Source organism: Petromyzon marinus, chromosome 8 (assembly GCF_048934315.1).
Source record: "Petromyzon marinus isolate PM22_M1 ecotype Great Lakes invasive population chromosome 8, UKy_Petmar_22M1.pri1.0, whole genome shotgun sequence".
Lineage (NCBI taxonomy): Eukaryota > Metazoa > Chordata > Hyperoartia > Petromyzontiformes > Petromyzontidae > Petromyzon > Petromyzon marinus.
This window is the reverse complement of record NC_133674.1, coordinates 8,253,527-8,272,803: the sequence shown is the minus strand read 5'-3', so window position 1 is coordinate 8,272,803 and position 19,277 is coordinate 8,253,527. Positions and strand designations below refer to the sequence as shown.

Below are 19,277 nucleotides of genomic sequence, written 5' to 3'. Positions count from 1 at the left end.
GTCCTACCGTGTTTAAGGTCTGCTTTGTGTTCACGAATGCGGTCCGAGACATGGCGTTTGGTTTCTCCAATGTAACTACTACCACAGAGGCAACTTAGTTTGTAGACACCAGGGTACTGTATGTCCGGAATCACAACTTTTACAGACGGAACCAGATCACGGATTTTATGTAATGTGTTGAAACGGACCTGGATCTTGTGTTTATTCAAGATTTTGGAGATTATTTTTTGTGATCCCCGCAATGTAGGGTAAAGTGATGGTTTTGAAAGGCTCCTCAAGAGGGTCCTTCTTCATGGTTTGAGTGATAGCTTTGCGGATTGTGTAGTCGGAGTAACCGTTAGCCCTAAGAGCTTGGTGTGCATGAACAGGTTGGTGCCAGCAAGATGTGGCCACTGCTTGAGCATGTTGGCACTACGAGACAGAGAAGAAAGTGAAAGGACGAAATGTGCAGCGGACACCTGCGGGGCTATCTGCCCCACGGTGATGTGGGAGAAGCTGAAAAGTGTGGGAGAAGCTGAAAAGTTTCTCGAGTCTGGGGGCGGCGAGTCGCGTTTGCCACTCTAGCGCTCGGCCGCCCCAGCCCTGTCGGTGGAGGGCCACGCTCGCCTTGGCAAAGAAACTCGCGTAACTGTGACTCGTTTCGAACCCGCGACGCGGCGCGGTTTTACATTTCGAAAAACACGGGAAGAAAATAAAATGAAAAAAAACCTGCGCAATGGCGCGCCGGTTGCATTTTTTGATGTATACAAATATAAAAACCAAACAGCCGTGGGGTATTAAACGTACACACATAAATATGGGGGCTCCTGTAATCGGTAATTAGGCGCGTTCACGAAACGCTGTTCCACGTCGCGTTCGTTGGAAAAACCTGCCCCCACCCTCCCCGCCACCCCTGCCCCCCCCCCGCCATGGCAGCAGAACACAGCCGTGTAATATTTTTCCCCGCGTTTTTAATTAAGAGCGACTAGCCCGGCTGGCAGACCAAAGTGAAACTCGACCTGCAGTGTTGCAGACGCGGCCACGTGACGGCAATGCTGCACCCGTCACAAACCGTTCGCTTGGCCCGTTCAGTTACCCTGACAATCTTCATTTTTTTTGCTTTCGTCTCCCCCCAATCTCACCCACCCCTCTACCTCTCCCGTTCCCTGCTTACGCCCCCCTCGCTACTCCAATAGATGTCTGGTCTCCAGGGTTTGCCCGGCCCCAGCGGTCCTCCCGGGCCTACGGTAAGCGATTGTGTCACTTCCACGTTTAAAAACACCGCGTAAGCATATATATTTTTTTAAGGATTTTTTTTTTGCGTTGCGGATTTCGCGCAGAGTGTGGAGGGGGGTGGAGGTTGTACTGAGTGCAGGGCACATATCTGCAATCCAGCACCTCGGAGGGAGACTTAGTGACGCAGGCAAAGTGGTTGGATCCACGTCGAAATGAATCACATTGGTATTTCAACATACCGAAAAAAACAATGAGTAATTTATGCAGTCACGAAAGCTTTAATTCTTTATTCACATTGGCGATGTTTACCCCGTCGGCAATCATGATGATGATGGGGAATACCAGCACGCTATTACCAAAGATTTTCATCCGGCAGTAGATAGGTGATGATGATGATGATGGCGATAATGAAAGAATCATTGTTATATTTCATTGTTTTGCAAAAAATATATATACAGCAGGAGAAGAAGTGTGCGGTGCCAAAGTTACTGTTCTCCCAGGGTACCTGCCCGATTGGATGCGATGCTGCTGCTGCGTGCGCAAGTTAACGGCAAAGTCGTAATCATTAATTATAATCACGTTAAAACCGTAATGTTTCCCGAAAGGCGGCGTTCTTTCCAATAACTCGCTACGTGGTGTGCTGGGAAAACGGCTGCACTTCGTCGTCCCTCCATACGAGGACTACTACATACCTGTCCACCCCTTATCAGTGCCCACCTTATCACAGACCAATTCAGACCTTATTGGTCACCCCGTTCCCTTATAAATCTCAACGTTGATCCTGCAAAGTCCCATTACATTGAGAGAAACCCGACCAAATAGACAAAAAAATGTGCTGCCCGTATTGAAACGGCTGTACGCCGTACGGAACTGAAAATTAAATTTCCCTGTACAAAAATACGGGTAAACCGTATGGGTTGATCAGTATGCTATTAGCCCCAAAAAATCCGTGCAATTCCTGTCATGCAATTTTCACTTCTGGTACCATTCTCGCCGTAATGATCATTTCCCTTTGTTTTCTGTTAGGGGCTGCAAGGTTTTCCAGGACCCAAGGTGAGTCCCCGTGGACCCTTTAAGACATTGTAAAACGCGAATTTCAGAGCGGCAGACAAAATGTTAAATAATCGCACACCCCTTTCCGTAATCGGCTGCAGGTTTCGCTTTGCAAACGCTCTTTGTGCCTTTTTTTCCCTTTGGCGAGCGCAAGCGTAGCAGCAACAACAACACCAACAATAATAACTGACGGTGATTTACACGAGCGAGCGCTGCGTGGACACCAACGTTGAACAAATTGTTTTGGCGGTGCTGCTGCTGCTGCTACGGTTGTTGCCGCCGCCGTGACGGCGGTGGTGCGCACAGCACAAATAACGACCGTGATAGAAACTCGACGCACGTCCGTCGATAATCACACTTTTTGGCTTTGAAAAGTTGGGGGGGGGGGGGGGGTGAAAATACGTTGGAATTGAGGATCGGCGTTTCGTGGCCAAAGTGAATCGCATTGTGCCGCGGCCGGGCTTGTTTTGACACAATGGGAGGCCGAAGATGGGGTGCTTTTAACTGTTCTCATTTTTCTTTTCTCCAGTCGCCCCAGCTGATACAGCTTCAGCTTGAATTTCACGTGTTTTTTTTTTTAAAGGATCTTTCTTTTATCTAGCCCGAAGCTTCTTCGACGTTCCAAGAAATGGGAGTTTTTCGTTGTTTTTGAGAAGACACCCTCAGTGTTGGGCGGGGGGGGGACGGTTCGCCAAGTAACGATGAAAACCACCCCATGAAGCGATTGCCATGGCGATGGCCCAGAAAGAGAACCAGTCGGGCAGATTCTCACATAAATTGGGGAACATGCCAAGAATTCGAACGCTCGTTCGAAAGCCGATCACAAACATCTCACGAAGTCTCTCCAATGTAATCTCTTTCTCTGGCCACTGCCACCTCTAGAAAAGGTGGAGACACGACGTCGTTCACTCTCCTCAATGTCTCCCTCCCCCCTCCTCCTCCTCCGCAGCCCCCGAGCCGCTCTGGGCCCTCCCTGAGCCAGGCGATTCTCTAACGCGTGACCGTGTGCGCCCACAGGGAGACGCGGGGATGGACGGATTGCGGGGGGAACGGGGTGACACTGGGGACAAAGGGGACCGGGGCCCCATGGGACTCCCAGTCAGTACCCCCCTCACCCCCCCCCTCCTCGTGCTCCCCTGCGCCCCCTCCCCCACACACCCCTTGCATCGTTCACTGCTGGCATCAGAGGGGCAGGGGCTGGATTTAGTGGGCGAGGCGAAACAGGACATGGATTTTATTGGTTTACTCTGAACAATATAAATGAGACCCCTTTATGAAGAGAATATTGTAGGGAATTGCATGTGTGTGTGTTTGTGTGTTTACATACGTCTGTATAAAGAAGCTAAAAAAAGGAGGGAGTGATGGAGGGGGTGAGGGAGGGGGAGGGGTGGGGGAAAATCTTTCTGCTATGGTGTCCTGGGAAGCAGAGATACCTCAGTCCGGACAGGTCGAGAGCGGGACAGGCGAGAGGTGGCTGTTGGACCGGCGTGAAGGGCTCTGGCGCTGTGGGTCTGGCCAGGCGGAGCGCGCCCTCTCGTGGCTGCAGCCGATTCTCTACCGTTGACTCAGGGGACCTCGCACTGACCAGGACGCATGGGCAGTGGCGATTCTAGGACTTATTTTGTTGGAGGGTGGGTGGCATGCCACCCATCAAACAAAGCCCTGAGTGTAAAACTCCACGAGTGGGAATGTGAAGGAGCAAACCTTGGAGATCTGGGGTGCATTGTGTCACAGCTGCGGGATCTGGCAGAAGGGCTTGGCAGCGATGGCGATGGGTGGAGGCGTCAAAGGCGTTGGCCAGGATGGCTTCATTAGCTGGAACTCGAGTTCCTGCCTGGTCACCCCAAGGAGCTGCCGCTGAATTCGGGGAACACGTCGGAAGGGGAGCGGGGGGGGGGGCATTGCTTTTCATTATGGGTGGGGGTGTTAGTGGGGGGGGGGGAGGGGGTGGGCACGGCCTCCCTGAAGCCGGCTATAGAATTTCCGAATTGCATGACATTGCCCTGTTCATGAGTGGATCATAACACCGCTGTGACATTCACCCCACCATTCCATCACACGATCCGTTTACATGGCGCCGTGGCGGCCACCATGCCCGCGCAGCTCCATCGCTCCCCCCCCACCTCACTGACCTCGGTACGTGGTCTCTGTGATCGTGGTGGGCGTACAGATGCCCCCCCTGGCAACTCTTCACGCCCTCGCCCTCTGTGCCCAATCTCAAGTTTGTCTCCTGAACTTTTGGTGCCGGCCGACTGATTGCTGGAGCTAAATCGCATCATAATCGGCCAAGAGCTCCTCCAATTGGCTCCCCCCCCCGCCCCCTTTGCAAGTTCTCTGAAAATTATAAACGCTCAAACGAATTAAAAATAACAAGTCGTGCGTGAATTCGGCAACGGTAATTATGACCCGTGAATTTGTATTAAAAACATTTTTGGTGAAAAAAAACAAAGCCAAAAAAAAACCCGCCGGACTCGTTCCTGACGCAGGCGCGGGGCCCAAAGAGCGTGCATGTCGGACCTCGAAACGCTGACGCGCTCGGCGCGCTGTGTAAATGTTCTTGAGCGAATCGACCCGTCCCGTTGTTAACGAGGGACCGGTCCACGGCACATGGGTGGGGGGCGCGGCGGGGGGGGGGGGCAGGTTTCCTCCTCAAGGGGGAGTCGAAGTTCACCTCCCAACACGGCGCACCACGCTGTGTTTTTGAAGTCGTGTGCTCATTCATTACTTGTGTGCTCATTCATCTCATTCAACTCATTCAACCTCCCTCCTCATCCCCGCTCCCCCCCCCCACACCATTGCCCCACTCCTTCACCAGCGTAGACGGTTCACACTGAGCGGAACGGCGCCGGCTATACCCGAGCAGGGCGCTCTCGAGCCGCGCGCTCTCGCTGAAAGCCGCCATGACGAGGCGGATTAATTTCCTGTCGCATCAAAACGATGACGACTGCCCGGGCGAGTTGAGAAAAAAAAACATAATTCATCTCCGTGAGACCCGGAGTTGTTAAAAAGACTCGCTCGGTTACCCGTGCATGATTTCTGTCCGAGTAGGAGTAAACTTTAGCCCCCCCCCCCCCCCGTTCGCGCTCTCTCGTCCCGGCAGTGGCGGTGTTTCTAGCGGCACGCACGGACTGATCTGGCATTCCGGACAGCCGGAGAAGCCCCCCACCCCCCCCCCGTCCCCCCAGCACATGCGCTGCCGCTGGAGCCCGTGCCTCGTTGATTCTGAGCCAATTCCCAACGAATCGGGCCCGCAGTTTAGGGCGGCCGCTCAGTGATCGGCACCGATTGGCACAAACCTGTTATGTTCTTTTGGAATTAATGCATTTAATGGAGCTGCGTACGTGCCATGCTTAAGTGAATCCTCGGTCAGAGCGCGCCGCACACCTTTGTGTTCCCCCATTCCACCACCCCCACCCCAGCCCACGCGGTCGTGGGATTAACCCTTGCTTTGCCGTGCCATTCCCCTAATGGTTCCGTGTGTTCTCCTCATCCTCCCCTCATTAACCTCATCCCACCGCCAAGGGCGCCTCGGGCTTAGACGGGCTGCCGGGACCACCGGTGAGTGGGCTGGCACAGTGCTGGGCGGGGGGGGGGGAGGGGGGCGGGGGGAGGTGGTTTGGTTTTTGGGGGGCACGGGGGACAGAGGGGTAGGGGGTCATAAGTTGGCGGGATCATTGAGCATGAGGTGCATGGTAAATGAGGAGGAGATGGAGGAGCAGGGATGGAGAGGTGGGAAGACTTTTGGTGGGCTCTGTGACCTACGGATGAGGCTTCAGTGTTGAGTCGGGGTCTGTGTCAGTGTGAGCATGAGCCTCTTGCCAAACAACGGCGGTGGCTCGTAGCTCGCGGTTTAGGAGGCTACAAAACGCCACCGTGACTTTTCCAGTCTCGGGTCACACATGTCGGTGGATTCGTGAATTGGTGGAAAGTCAAGATGGTGATGACGATAATTATGATGTTAAATGTGTGCTCATGATAGGCTCTATGCATGTAACCAATTTGATTAATTGTCACCATCCATTTACTGCAGTTGATTCTCACCCACACAATGTGACACTTGTATCATGGCTGCAAGAATCTATTTTACTGGCCTGCATCATAACCCTGGGAAGCTGCGCGGGCTGCGAGCGCCCGTCTGGCGGGAGAAAGCGCGAATGACGAATCCACCGCCAGCGCATCCAGTTGCAATACAATGATACGATACAATCTGGTTGGATGCAACCGCGTCTCGGGACGCAGTTTACCTAAATAATCAACCTCCACGCGCTATCACCCGAGACTGAAAAACCCCAGGGCCCAGTTTGTAGCCTCAACCTGGAGCCGCCACAAGCCGCCACGTCGACGAAAACTCATCCGCCCACTCGTGCGAGCCTGCCTTGTGTGGACAGACATAAACCCCCCCCGCATGTGTCGCTGAGCAACAGCATCCGTTCGTGCACAAGCGGATGAGCAATGCCGAATTTTTGGCGGTGAGAATTAGGAGGACTCACCGTTTGACGAACACCAGGTGGCTCTTAAGGGTTCAAGGCGGACGAAAGTCCCACCGTCGGCGGTCAGCGGTGCGTGCCGGCAGCCGGCTCCGCTCGCTACCGGCGGAGGTTTGGCTTCGTCCCACCAGCGAGCTTTTTTTCGACCGCGTACGAACGCACAGACGAACGAACAGCGGCGGCCATGGCCGGACGACACCACGCCCCGTGACAATATCAGAATCTGAATATTTACACTGGAGGAATACGATGAGCTATGAAGCTCTTTATCATACAAGTCCAGTAGGTGAAGGTCAGAACATTACATTAACAAACAATACCAAAATACAATAGGGGTGGAAACTATGGTCCTAAAGGTAAACAAATAACTTTAAAATTTATACAAATTAACTAAACTATTTTTTTATCTAAGCAGGTAAAGCCCCACTGAGCTATTAGCTTCTTCTTTTTTGTTGAGAAGCGACAAATGGCCCCAAATGATAGTTGAACGAAGTGGCTTTATCGCACGTGGAAATTCAAAGCGGCCAAATATAATCTATAAAATATCGATGCGGCCCCGTGCAGAGAACGGCCCTCTCCACCTGCAGACCTATTTGGGACCACCAGGGGGCAACCCTCCACGTGCAGGAGCATTCAAGGCGCATTTGTTGGGGACAGGGTGGGTGGTTGGGGAACTTGGCTCAAGGTTGCTGTTCCTCGGGAGGTGGTTGGGGGGGGGGGCGTGATAGGGCGGCTGTCCACTAATGTCCATCAGCGAGGCAAAGAACTCACCAGGGGCTAATGGCGGTGGCGTTATGAGAGCACGAGGGGCGGGAGAGGGGTGGAGAGGGGGGGGGGTCATGGCTTCTGGCTTCCTAACCGCCGATCGCTAACACCAATTGCAGTGAAACACGTGCAATAAATAAACGATTCATTAATTTACTAAACATATCTGTAACACTGCCTTGTGACGTCACGGGTTAATGCACGAAGATTATGGCACAGATGATTAATCTGTGTCGATGCACTGCTAGATGGGCGAAGGTCAGGCTCGTGTGTGCAAGTTGTGATATTTGTTAATATGAAAACAAATAAATCGGCGATGTTGTCGGTGGTGCACGAGCGCACGTAACAACAACAACTGAACGCGTTCGTCAATAAGGCTGCTCCAAAATGAAACATGTAACAGGTGACGTGTCAGGCAATGGAGGAGGACCATTGCCCGAAACGTCGCCTATTATATATTTTGTTTTTTAATTATTGACGAGTGTGTTTTTTTTTTGTTATTGGTGTCTGTGCACCGCTGTCAACGCAGCAACAGCAGCAGCATCACCGCATAATCGACAGAATATTTGTACCGGGCCGGCGCATTGGATAGGGCAGTCTAAATTGTTTTTTTTTTATATACAGTGCGGCGTTTTAGCGACAACGGTAGTAGTGACAGATGGCTCAGCAGTCGCACACCGGTCTGTAAAATGCATCGCTTGCACGTAAATCTGCAGCGGGCCTTGCCGGAACCCCCTGCGGAGGGAAAAAAAACGTTTCCCTCCGCCAAAACGACACCCTAATGAGCGCCCGCTAATGTATGCACGGCGTTGCGACCCGCTTTGTACCGCCGCCCCGCAGCGCCCTGCGAACGAGGTTGACGCGTTCTGGTCCCCTGAGCGCTGGAGGTTTTGGGACCTCAAAGTTGTTTGCTGGCACAGAGGCCACCGGCATTCCAAATTGCACCAACAACAAGTCGGGTGTTGAACCCCATTGGCATTGGCTTTAATCAGAGCGCCACCACGGAGGTGGGGATAAGGGGTCACGCGGTGAAGGACATTGCGGTTGCCGAGGCGGTATGTCAAGTCACTTTCACTTTGTCTCCCCGCTTCGGTCCTTCTCTCTCTCTCTCTCTTTCTCGCTCCTCCGTTTCTCTCTCTCTGTCTCCTGCTGTCTCTGCCTGCTGCTGCTGCTCAATCTCGCTTAGGGGCCGAACGGGCCAGCGGGGCCGCTCGGGCCAGCGGGGCCAAAGGGAGAGAAGGTGAGGGCCGATGCTTTACTTTGGGCACCATTTAGCCCAGCTGCTCCAAAGCTCTTGTGCTTTCTGGTGGCAAAAAGGCAGAACTATTATGCGGGGCTTTGCGCTGACAAATTAGAGAGCTCATTACAACGATGGCCTTGAAGATCACAAAATTTGAAGCGTTTTAAAGTGCGTAATTGGGCCGCCGTTTCAAGTGATGAAAATTAGTGGAATGAAAGCGGCAATCGGGTGTCGCCTTAATTGGCTCATCAAATTACATTTCTGAGAATGTGGCTGAAGACGCAGGTGAAAGGTACATTTGTGTGAAGGTGGAAAATCGTGCTCTTCTACAAGGATAACACACACACACAAAAATCCCCACCATCTGCCACGATCAGCCAGGAGATCCAACACCTTTTGCGTCTTCACAAAACCAGTGACATGGATCCCATTTATTAGTGGATAAGAGATTTTGTCTGCATTTTTCCAGACAACAACAAAAATGCTGCACAAAACCTGATCTGGTTGATGATCTTTGATAGGCTTAGCCAGCCACGATGGCCCACATGTCCAGTGGCTTGGAAGCTGAAGGGTTGATGGATCACACAAACAACTGTGAGCTTCTTCTTGGTTCTTTCGGTAAAGTCACGTAGAATGGGGATAAAATAATAATAAAAATTATCACGACGTTTCGGAGGCAACACAAGCTTCCGTCTTCAGGTGGGACAGTCACAGCAAAATCGCTGATCGCTGATCAGCGATCTTGCTCCCACTTGAAGACGGAAGCTTGTGTTGCCTCCGAAACGTCGTGAGAATTTGTATTATTATTTTATCCCCATTCTATGTGACTTTACCGAAAGAACTAAGAAGATGAATCCCTGCAGTCACGAAAGCTTTGAATCGAAACTGTGAGCTTCCCGGACCAGATGGACTGTGACAAACGTGAGCAGATTACAGGACAGCAAGTTGTTTTTTGGCGAAGCCATCAGACATATTTGAGTGTTATCTCCTCGTACGTTACATTTTTACTTCCTCCCGCATGAAAAAACACTCACCGAAAGGAAATTGGATAAACAAACAAATGCAGGACTGTCCTGAAAAATAAGTCGTTAAAGACTTAGTGATGCTTTCCTGGATAAATCAGTAACATTATTATTTAGAATACAATGTATACAGTTTTGATTCGCACAGCTTCTAAATGTGACCCCCATCTCCAGATGCCATACAGAACATTGGGCAATGTCTGTTGTATAGAGAAAGAGTCACTCATAGACCAAGGTCGAATTTAAGGAATGGGCAGATATTGGACAAGCAAGGATCCATTGGTACAAATATTAATATATTTTTTCATATTTGTGGTCACCCATCCAAGCACTTAATTTCCGGGATCTGACGAGATTGTATACATGCCGGAATATTTGGTCATAGGCTTGAGTGCGATTCAATATCATAAATAATACTCATCTGTATCATTTGTACCTGTGAGATTTAGTTGAGTTTGACTCTGATCCATCGCTTCTCCAGCTGCCCAGTTTGTAACTGCACACCTGCTGTGTTAACACCACGTGGTGCATTAACCACTTGAGTGTGCTGACCCTTCGCTTGTCTTGTTTCGACTCTTACCTCTCCATCGCTCACCCCGCCTCCTCCCACCACCCCTCCCCGTCCTCCTCACGCCCCCTCTGCCTGCCCCGCACCAGGGAGAGAAAGGAGACTTTGGATCCATAGGACCTCACGGACCCCCAGGGCTACCCGTGAGTGCCTGCACTCCAAGGAACCTCCAAACCCCGCTCCCTTGTAAAAGAGTAAATGCACAGCCCTTTTGTCAATCCACTGCTGGATGAGGGCCACACCATGCGACACGGGTTGTGGAGGCTATTCAATCAAACTTCACAGCGCTGGTCAGTGCGGGTGAGTGAAGGCAGGGAGCATATAGACCTGGAAACATAGAAGTGCAGTACAGCAATTGATTTTGCAGTACTGCTGTCCACAACGTAACAGAGCCCTACAGCCGCCCTATAACAACGACGCAAACACTAATCCAGGCTCAGATCTGCTCGGCTTCCCGGATCTGACGACAGAATTGGGGTGATTTGATTCGGGTTGTTTTGGTCACGGGCTTTGAACGCCTTTCGGTTGGACGCGGTCACTGCAACCTCTGTGGGCCATTCTCGCGTCACGATGAAACGACCACATTTCATCACCTTGGCGATTTTCCCGGTGCGCCGGTAATGGATACACCGATACGCTTTGACCCAACACGTGGTAACAATTACAATAATCACGTCTCCCTATAGTCATAATAGCGGTGCCGTTTCTCAGCTGTGGTAGCGCAAAATCCAGCCGGATGGCTCAGAGGTAGAAAAAACTGCTCGCAGTCCGAAATGTTGCGAGTTCCCACCTTCTTCGACGGTTTACTCAGCCCACCATCTCTCCAGGGTAGATACAATCGATACCACTTTGCGGCAAAGTCAACGGCGGTTGTACAATGAAAAGACTCGTCCCCTGCCATGGGAATGGGGACTTTCCACCACTGGCTCAGGGTTGTAAACGGGAGATGAGCACGGATGGCACAACGCTCATATGAACAGGAAGTCAGGTTGACAATGCAAAGGGACATTTATGGCCAGCTGGTATAACAGATCGGGTAAAATGAGAGTAGGATGGTTTTTCTACGATTGAGGCGAAGAAATGACCATGCCTCCTGCTTGCCAGGAAATTCTGTTTCGTTTTAGAGTCTGAAATGCACGCGGCACGGATGTGGAGTGATTGCGCAGTTACAGTGGAAATGACGCTCGCTTCGAATGGCAAATTATTGTGGTGACGCTGCTGCTGCTGCATTGCCAGTGGTGCACAAATAACAAAAGACTCCTCAACACGATCGTCAATAACACTGTGGTCTTCAAAAGAGAAAACAAAATTAGAAAAGGCCAACGTTTCGGGCAGTGGCCGTGTGCAATGAAGATGGGCCATTGCACGAAACGTCAATTATTATATATATTTTTCCCGTTTAAGGCCGCAGTGTTATTGGTAAATGTGAGAGGTTTTTTTTGTCTTTTTCTCATATCTAGTAGAAGCCCAGATAGCCAGTGTGGTTAATGATGTCGACTTGTTGTTGATGTAATGATGGTGCCACGGTTGCGAGATGTTAACTACATGGCCTGGTATGAAGAAGGTCGTGGGTCCCATCCCGACACTGACGCATGCTGCATATTTAGACTTTGCACGTTCTCCCCGTGGTACCGTGGATTTTTCTCCGTTTTTTCCCTCCACATTTAGAAACATTCGTTTAGAGTATGTGGCTGCTATAAATGTCTACATGATAAGCCACTTCGTTGAGCTATCATTTGTGGCCAGGTCGTTTCTGAAAATGAGCTATATAGCTTAGTGGGCCTTACTTGTAAAATAAAAATAAAATATTTAGTTTTTAGTTGATTTGTATTTAAATCATTTACATGATGCTGCATCAAGAGGCACTTGCACGGCCATTACAGTTGTACAATTCCTCAAGCAGTCTAGTAGAAACCCTCAAGCAGTCCATCAGCTACGGCCGTTAGGCTGCGGAGTCCATAATCGACGCAGTCCCTTCGGTTTGTTTGAGTCCAGCATGAGGTGACGCAGCGGGCGTGGGTGACATACAGTACATCTGTGTTCCGTTAGTTGGAGACAAGAGTTGGTCAAACGCAGAGAGCTCTGTGAAACTCCCGAATCCACTGGGCCCGCAAGGTGTCCACAATATTGCAGTACAGCAAGAGGGTCCGTGAACCCGTCAGTGTAGGCCTTTAAGTGTTATCCTCTCGTATGCGTGGGTTTTTTTCTCTTTCTGGGTACTCCGGTTTCCTCCAGTATTCAAAAAAACACTTATTAAATAAATAAATTTACCGCCCAAACATCGCAATCGAGAAACGGCCGGCCTCTGGGCCCGTTGACGTGGCGGTGGAACGAGCGGCTCGCCATCAGGGACGGTTGTCGGTTTCAAGTCTCTTTTGGGGGGGGGGGGGGGGTGACCCAGCCCATCATCGTCATGGTCCCACCGGGGGTTTGATAAAATGACTCGAATGGCTTGCCAACTAATAACGATGCCTCGTGGGTGTTTCTCGTTGTCTAGGGCCGGAACGGGATGCCTGGACTCCAGGTGAGGGTCACCCGCACCTGTTGGCTTACATCCAGCCGCACGCCTGCTCGATAATGGGAAACTCACGTCCGTCTAGATTAACGCTAACGCCCCGGGTGTGCGTGTCCATGGAGAGCCCCTTTTCTGTCAACCCACCGCTGGATAGCATAAACGCGGGGGCATAGAAGTAGAGTACAACGATGGATTTTACTCACATTGGAACGTTAGCCCCCACAGCCAATGCATCTGTTGTGCATGGTAGTTTCCCATCCAAGCACTGTCCAGGCCAAGTACCTGCTTAGCTTCCGAGATGTGAAAAGGGGTCACCTGACCTGGCATACGGGCAAAAAACACTTAATGGAGAGAACAGCTTGGGAACCGCCGCCTCACTGCCATCTGCGAGTCGCGGAGCAACAGACATTGAGCAAATACCAGAGCGCGTGCAACAGTGTGTTTGGGCAAGGCAACGAGAGAGTGGGGATTGCATGCCACTTTTAATCCATCTATTGTGGCACACAAACAACAACTGAATGAATAATTAAACGTTTGCGGGTTTTTATTTGTAATGAGGTAGTGCCAAATTGGCACCACTATAAGTCTTGTTGGTGTGTTCTTGCATGCGTGTGTGTTCGCGTTTCTCATTGTGTATTGCCGTGGTATTGCTCCGTGTCTCTCCAGGGCACGTCCGGCCTGAGGGGAGACAAGGGGGAACGGGTAGGAACAATCCTCACACCTCCACTCATCAGTCGCTGCTTACAGAACTCATCATCATCATCGTCGTCGTCGTCATGGCTACTCGAGAGCTCGGGCCTTGCCTATTCTCCTTGCCTCCATTTTGGGGTCTTTTCCTCAAATAAGAATAACAATTTGAATTTAAGTAGCATCTCAAAGCTCCCAGTTGAATTGAGATCCTTGAGGTGCTTAAATCTGTTAAATTACCATTTCTTTGATCATTTCAATTCTGGCCGAAAAATAATGTGCCACTACTACATTGTCACGAGTGAAATGTGCCATCGTTCATACGCGTGCACATTTGCAATTTCCCCGAAAATGTTTCTATTAAAAGATAACGTCCGCCATTCACATTCACCAAACTTTCAGCACAAAGGATATGTTCTGCTCAGAGTTAAGTCGATTTCCTCCCGTGCGCTTGCTCACCCTTTCCCTTCGCCGAAACCTCCCGCGTGCTGCTCCCATGCCTCCCGACTCTCCCACCCTGTTGCTTTCTCCCCCAAGTAAAGAAGTTGGTGTGGGGGGGGGTGGCCCGTGGCCCGTGGCCCGATATCTCCCTGGAGGTTCGGCCTCAATTGTCACTCAGCACAAGAGAACGCGACAAAAAACATTTGTCCGATGTGCAGCCGCTGGCTTTTCGCCAACACACACACACACGAGTGAAAACGTGAGCGCCGACAAAGTCTTGGGGCCAGCTCAAATACTCGAGTGTGCCCTGTTTCCTTAAACAACCTCATGTCCACTCACTTCCCAGTGCCTTTGATGAAAGGACACAATTTGTGTTCAAGGACGCGTCTGTCTTTAATGACATCGTTAATTTTATCACAGTTTAAGGTGATTCACCATTCCTAGTGCATCGATCCATCATCGATGTACCTCGTTAAAAAAATCCTGATAAACCCTTGAATGGCGTTGCCTATGGGGCCAGTGCTGCTATTCTCCCACTGACCACAGTGTGCAAAGTACGAGTTGTAAATGTAATCTTAATTTTGCTGCCACTTTATATCGGGCCACCTCCCTGTGCTAATTATTTCCCATTGTGCCTTCTCTCCGTTTCCCGCTGCAGAATGTTTACTTTGCATTCTTTGTCTGTCAAGTTCGCCGTGTCCCGGCCTTTGTCTCCTTCCGTTCGTAACTCTTTTTTGCGTCCTCCCTGCCAGAGCCCTTAAATCCTCACCACGATACGGGCAGCTCCCGACGGACACAGCCAAATCGGTCCCGTGTGCTTATCTGCTCTTTGAAAGTTAAAGCGCCGCTCATCAGATTTGATAGAGCACATGAGCAATAAGCACGTCCCCGTCAGGCGCCGTCTCTCACTGCTAGGCATGCAACGATGCATCGGTTCTCGTGCTTCTGATAGATAACTTAAAAATATACGCGTGGGAATAGATGTATTCAAATCTTATACAAATTAGATTCTAATGTTCTGCCTTCAGTTCCATTTATTCCGCTCAACAGAGGCGATTAAGGCTGAATGAATGCCCGTAGATCAATCTCTTCGCTTGGGATAATTCATATTCTCGTGTTGTACGCTGGCTAGTGAAGCGAACAGAACTGTACACACAAGACAGTCCAAAAACAAAACAGGGCGTGAACAACATTCGTAAGAACCGTGTGAAATATATCACCAGATTTCCCAAAATCAATTTGCAACCCCGAAATTTTGACAGTTCATCAAACCGCTGAGGATATGAACGGTTACATGCCTACTCAGCACCATGTGTGCGCTACTGCCATCTCCACTCACAGCCAGTGGGCCCACGGCACAGTCGCTCCACGGTGGCTAGGAGATGTTTACTACCTCGCCTGGTATACAAGAGGTCATGGGTTCGATCCTGAACCTGACGCCTGCTGCTGCTGTATATTTGGAGTTTGCGTGTCTCTCTCTCCGTGGTGGTGTGGATTTGTTTTTCTCCGGTTGCTCCGGTGTTTCCCTCCACATTTAGAAACGTGCATTTAGAGTATTTGGCTGCTTTGCATCTCCACGTGATAAGCCACTTAGTTGAGCTATCATTTGGTGGGCAGGTCGCTTCTGAAAAAGAGCTCAAATGCTTAGTGGGCCTCACCTGGTCAAATAAAAATGAGGTTATATTCTTAGTTCTTTCGGTAAAGTCACGTTTAAGGGAAACAACAAAATAATAAAATATATATATAACAATAAAAATTCTCACGACGTTTCGACCATAACACAAACGGTCGTCTGAAGACGACCGTTAGTGTCTGAAGACGACCGTTTGTGTTATGGTCAAAACGTCGTGAGAATTTTTATTGTTATATATTTTATTATTTTGTTGTTTCCCTTAAACGTGACTTTACCGAAAGAACTTAGAATATGAATTACTGCAGTCACGAAAGCTTTAAATCAAAAAATGAGGTTGTAAAAATCGTTTTTAGTTCACCAGCCTCAGGCCTACATCTCGGCAGGCGAACAGCATCGACTGTCAACCTCCGCTGGGGCTTCACGTCGCCCGACTATTAAAGCCGACGTGGCCATCACCGTTGGGGCAGCAGCATCTACAACAGCAGCAGCAGCGCGTTGAGCTCCTCCTGTCGCTGCTGGTGTTGTCTTGTAGTGGCCAAGGCTTTTGAAAACCCGGCGAAGGCCTCAGCATAATTCACATTTAGGACCCCCTCAAGGCCTCTTGTAAACTCCTGCCATCCTCTCCAATATGAACTCCCCCAAGAGCCGGTTGAAAAACACGCTGCTTTAAATAAAAAGAGACATTCCTTAGGAGAAGACTCAGGCCAAATTTCCGATCACCCCTTGAAGCTGCGCTCGCAGGCTGTGTTTCAGGCTGTCCGACAAAGCTTGGAAGCTTCGTTAATGTGCAGAAACAATTTAAAGCGACCTCAAGGCGTTTTCTCGTGATGTTTGTCACTCTGGCGTGACTACTGCAGTTATTTTTATACATATATAAATCCCTGCAGTGACATCACTGGAGAACTTCGTACACTTACCGTTAAATCTTTTATCAAAATAGATCAGAACACAGTACGTCGTCTTCGTATACCAGTCTCGTCACGTAGAAAGCACACGAGCATCTTCTACACAACTAGTCAGCCCCACAATGTGCACAATTTGGGGAGTGCATAATAATGTCAGCAACATTGATTCAACACAAGCAAACTAACTGGGCACGTTTGGACATAGTTTGTCAGGCTCGCCTGAACCAATCTCATGAAACGAGCCTTTAAACTCCTACCTTCGGAAATTCGGCAGATCCACGGGCTAGGTGTGCATCTACAATACGGGAGTTGTTTAACTTTTTTTGAGTGGTGTCTTCCTGCAGGGCTTTTTAGTGTATCTGAATACAGACCCTGCTCGTTCTTAAAACCCTCAGATCCTTGGAAGTAAAAAGAATCCCGTTAAGGCTGCCGCAAAAAAACCACCCAGCAACGTGGCCAAACAACTTCATGGAATCCCCAAGACCGTTCCACGAGTTTTACTTCTGATATTCTCAAGCTCTCCTGGAAAAAAAAAAACTCTTATCATTTGCTCAACTCTTTTGTACATGTTTTCCCCCTCTCTACCATAGCAGCCTCGTGTACCGTCTAAATAATGTAAGCTAACTATATGTATAACCTAAACTAATGGACAAGCAATAATTTTCATGTTTAAAACTGACAGAAATGTAAGTGTTTACATGAGCAACATCGTCCGACAAAGTCATACTAAACATTTACCAAGTAAAATTGTATTTTACTTTATCCAAGCTGTATTCCCCCCATGAGCTGATTGTGTGCGTGTGTCTGTGTGGGCTGACCAAACCATTGCATTCACAGGGGGAGAGGGGAGTCCGAGGTAAAAAGGGCCCAAAGGGCGATAAGGGAGAGCAGGGCGCCCCCGGATTAGACGCGCCCTGTCCTTTGGTACGTTCCAACCTGGCCAAGGTGCTGGGGAACTTGGGGAGGGGAGGGGGAGGGGTCACCGAGCCACGTAAAGCAGCGTGGCGCAAGCCGTCATCAAAGCGAACGTAGCTTCACTTAACCAATTACTAAGCTCATTCAATTTTGGACATTAAACCCAGGGCACATGAGCCCGGTTTGCATTTCGAATGAACGTATTACCTGAAGCGCTGCTTTATTGTGGTGGTGGTGGTCGCCCCCCCCCACCGAACCCCCTCTGCGCGGTTTAATGTGCGCGTGAGTCCACGTGGTCGATGTTTTTTTTTTGTTGCAGCCGCGGTCTTTCGCGTAGACTCGAGCCGCGGGGCCACCGGCGCGTTACCCCCCTGCCCCTCTCTCCGTTATCGCTCGTCATTGTTTTCGTTTCTCAGACGACGATGGGGGTTGGACGCGAGCTCCTGGCAGGCTCGGCGCAACGTGCCGTGCCCGCTAGCGCTCCCCCATCAGAGACGGGGTTCTAACGCGCAGGGAGAGTGTTTGTGACGGACGCGGTCGGTTGGTCTCACGTGCAGGGATTTCGGGGTACCAAGGGGGAGAAGGGGGAGCCAGGCATGCCTGGCCTGGATGGCCTAGACGCGCCATGCCCGTTGGTACAGTACCCTCACTCTCCTCTCCTTTCCTCTCCCCTATTCCCTTCCCACTCTTATTTTCCTCTCCTCTCCACTCACCTCCACTCGTCCATCCCTTCTCCACACCTGTCACCTCCTATCACATCTGCCCTCCTGTCCTCATCCATCCCCCTGTGGCCTTAACTGAAGGAGATTAAAGTCCCCCCCCCCCCCCCGCTTTATTGGTCCACGCTCAAGTGGCACTAATTCGTGTGTTGGTGGAAGAGCAAGTTCCACTGGTAATTAATTGTCAAAGCATTTTAAAAAATAAATGCCAATGTTTTCTGCTGATTTTTGTCACGTTGAAAATTGTTGTGATGAAACTGCATTCCACAACACACGAATCAGAAGCCACGTGTTTGTTTTGGCAAAGGTTAATTTAACAAAGTAAATACTTGCACTCACCACAAATTTAACAGATTGTGCGTGTAAGAATGGATTATTCACGATCTATGCAAATTATATATTTATCTTACATTTAAGCTAATGCAACTATGGAATACAGACGAGACAATATATTTCAAAACATTCGCAACCCTGAATTGCGACAATGTGTCCAATCTCTGCAGGTGGCAGTAAATACCCGTCGAGTGTTTTTACACGAAATTTCATCTCGCATAATTGGCAAATGTGAGGGCACTGTGCCCCGAAGCCCACCAATGGCGAATGTTGTGAAACTCGGGACGCAAAAATCCAAGTTGGACAACAACTTAAACAATATTGCGGGGACGCTGACACACGGCCTCCACTGGAGGCACCAACAAACTACCCTCGCCTCTCCACCCCATCCCTCGCCAAGTCCACCCCGACCACCTCCTACCCACCTCCATGCCGCCTCTCCTGTGCCTCGCTCCACATCCTTGCTGATCCGTTCCTGTCCCCCACTTCCCTGCTCCTCATGTTTTTTTCCCCTTCCTTGGCAACCCTTTTCCTATTTCCTCTCGTTTCCTTGTTAATCACGATGCCGAGCGCATGTCTTCAAGTGAGATGTTCCGCCTCTGCATGGCTCTGATAACTCCTATCAGCGATGGGGGTATTTTTTTACCCACATGCTAATGTGTCAAATCTTTTGCCAACAAAAGATTTTTGTTTCACGCGTTCTGTTCCTCCCCGGCTTGCTTGGCTTGAATATTGACTTCGCTTTCCTGTCTGCAATGGGCAGTGTGGCTTTTTGTTTT

General features: G+C 50.0%; 1 protein-coding gene and 1 long non-coding RNA gene across 2 annotated transcripts in view; one reads left to right on the top strand and one right to left on the bottom strand.

The window, feature by feature from the left end:
- Nucleotides 1-19,277, top strand: part of LOC116940189 (uncharacterized) — a 267,752-nt gene that overhangs the window by 227,481 nt on the left and 20,994 nt on the right. The window contains exons 39-47 of the mRNA XM_032949577.2: nt 1,176-1,226; nt 2,242-2,268; nt 3,286-3,366; nt 5,791-5,826; nt 8,707-8,760; nt 10,440-10,493; nt 12,848-12,874; nt 13,532-13,567; nt 17,369-17,455. Of these exons, the coding sequence (XP_032805468.1) occupies nt 1,176-1,226; nt 2,242-2,268; nt 3,286-3,366; nt 5,791-5,826; nt 8,707-8,760; nt 10,440-10,493; nt 12,848-12,874; nt 13,532-13,567; nt 17,369-17,455 (453 nt within the window). The remainder of the gene's footprint in view (nt 1-1,175; nt 1,227-2,241; nt 2,269-3,285; nt 3,367-5,790; nt 5,827-8,706; nt 8,761-10,439; nt 10,494-12,847; nt 12,875-13,531; nt 13,568-17,368; nt 17,456-19,277) is intronic.
- Nucleotides 13,335-19,277, bottom strand: part of LOC142924103 (uncharacterized) — a 32,330-nt gene continuing 26,387 nt past the window's right edge. The window contains exon 2 of the long non-coding RNA XR_012941256.1: nt 13,335-13,543. This is a non-coding gene — a long non-coding RNA (uncharacterized LOC142924103). The remainder of the gene's footprint in view (nt 13,544-19,277) is intronic.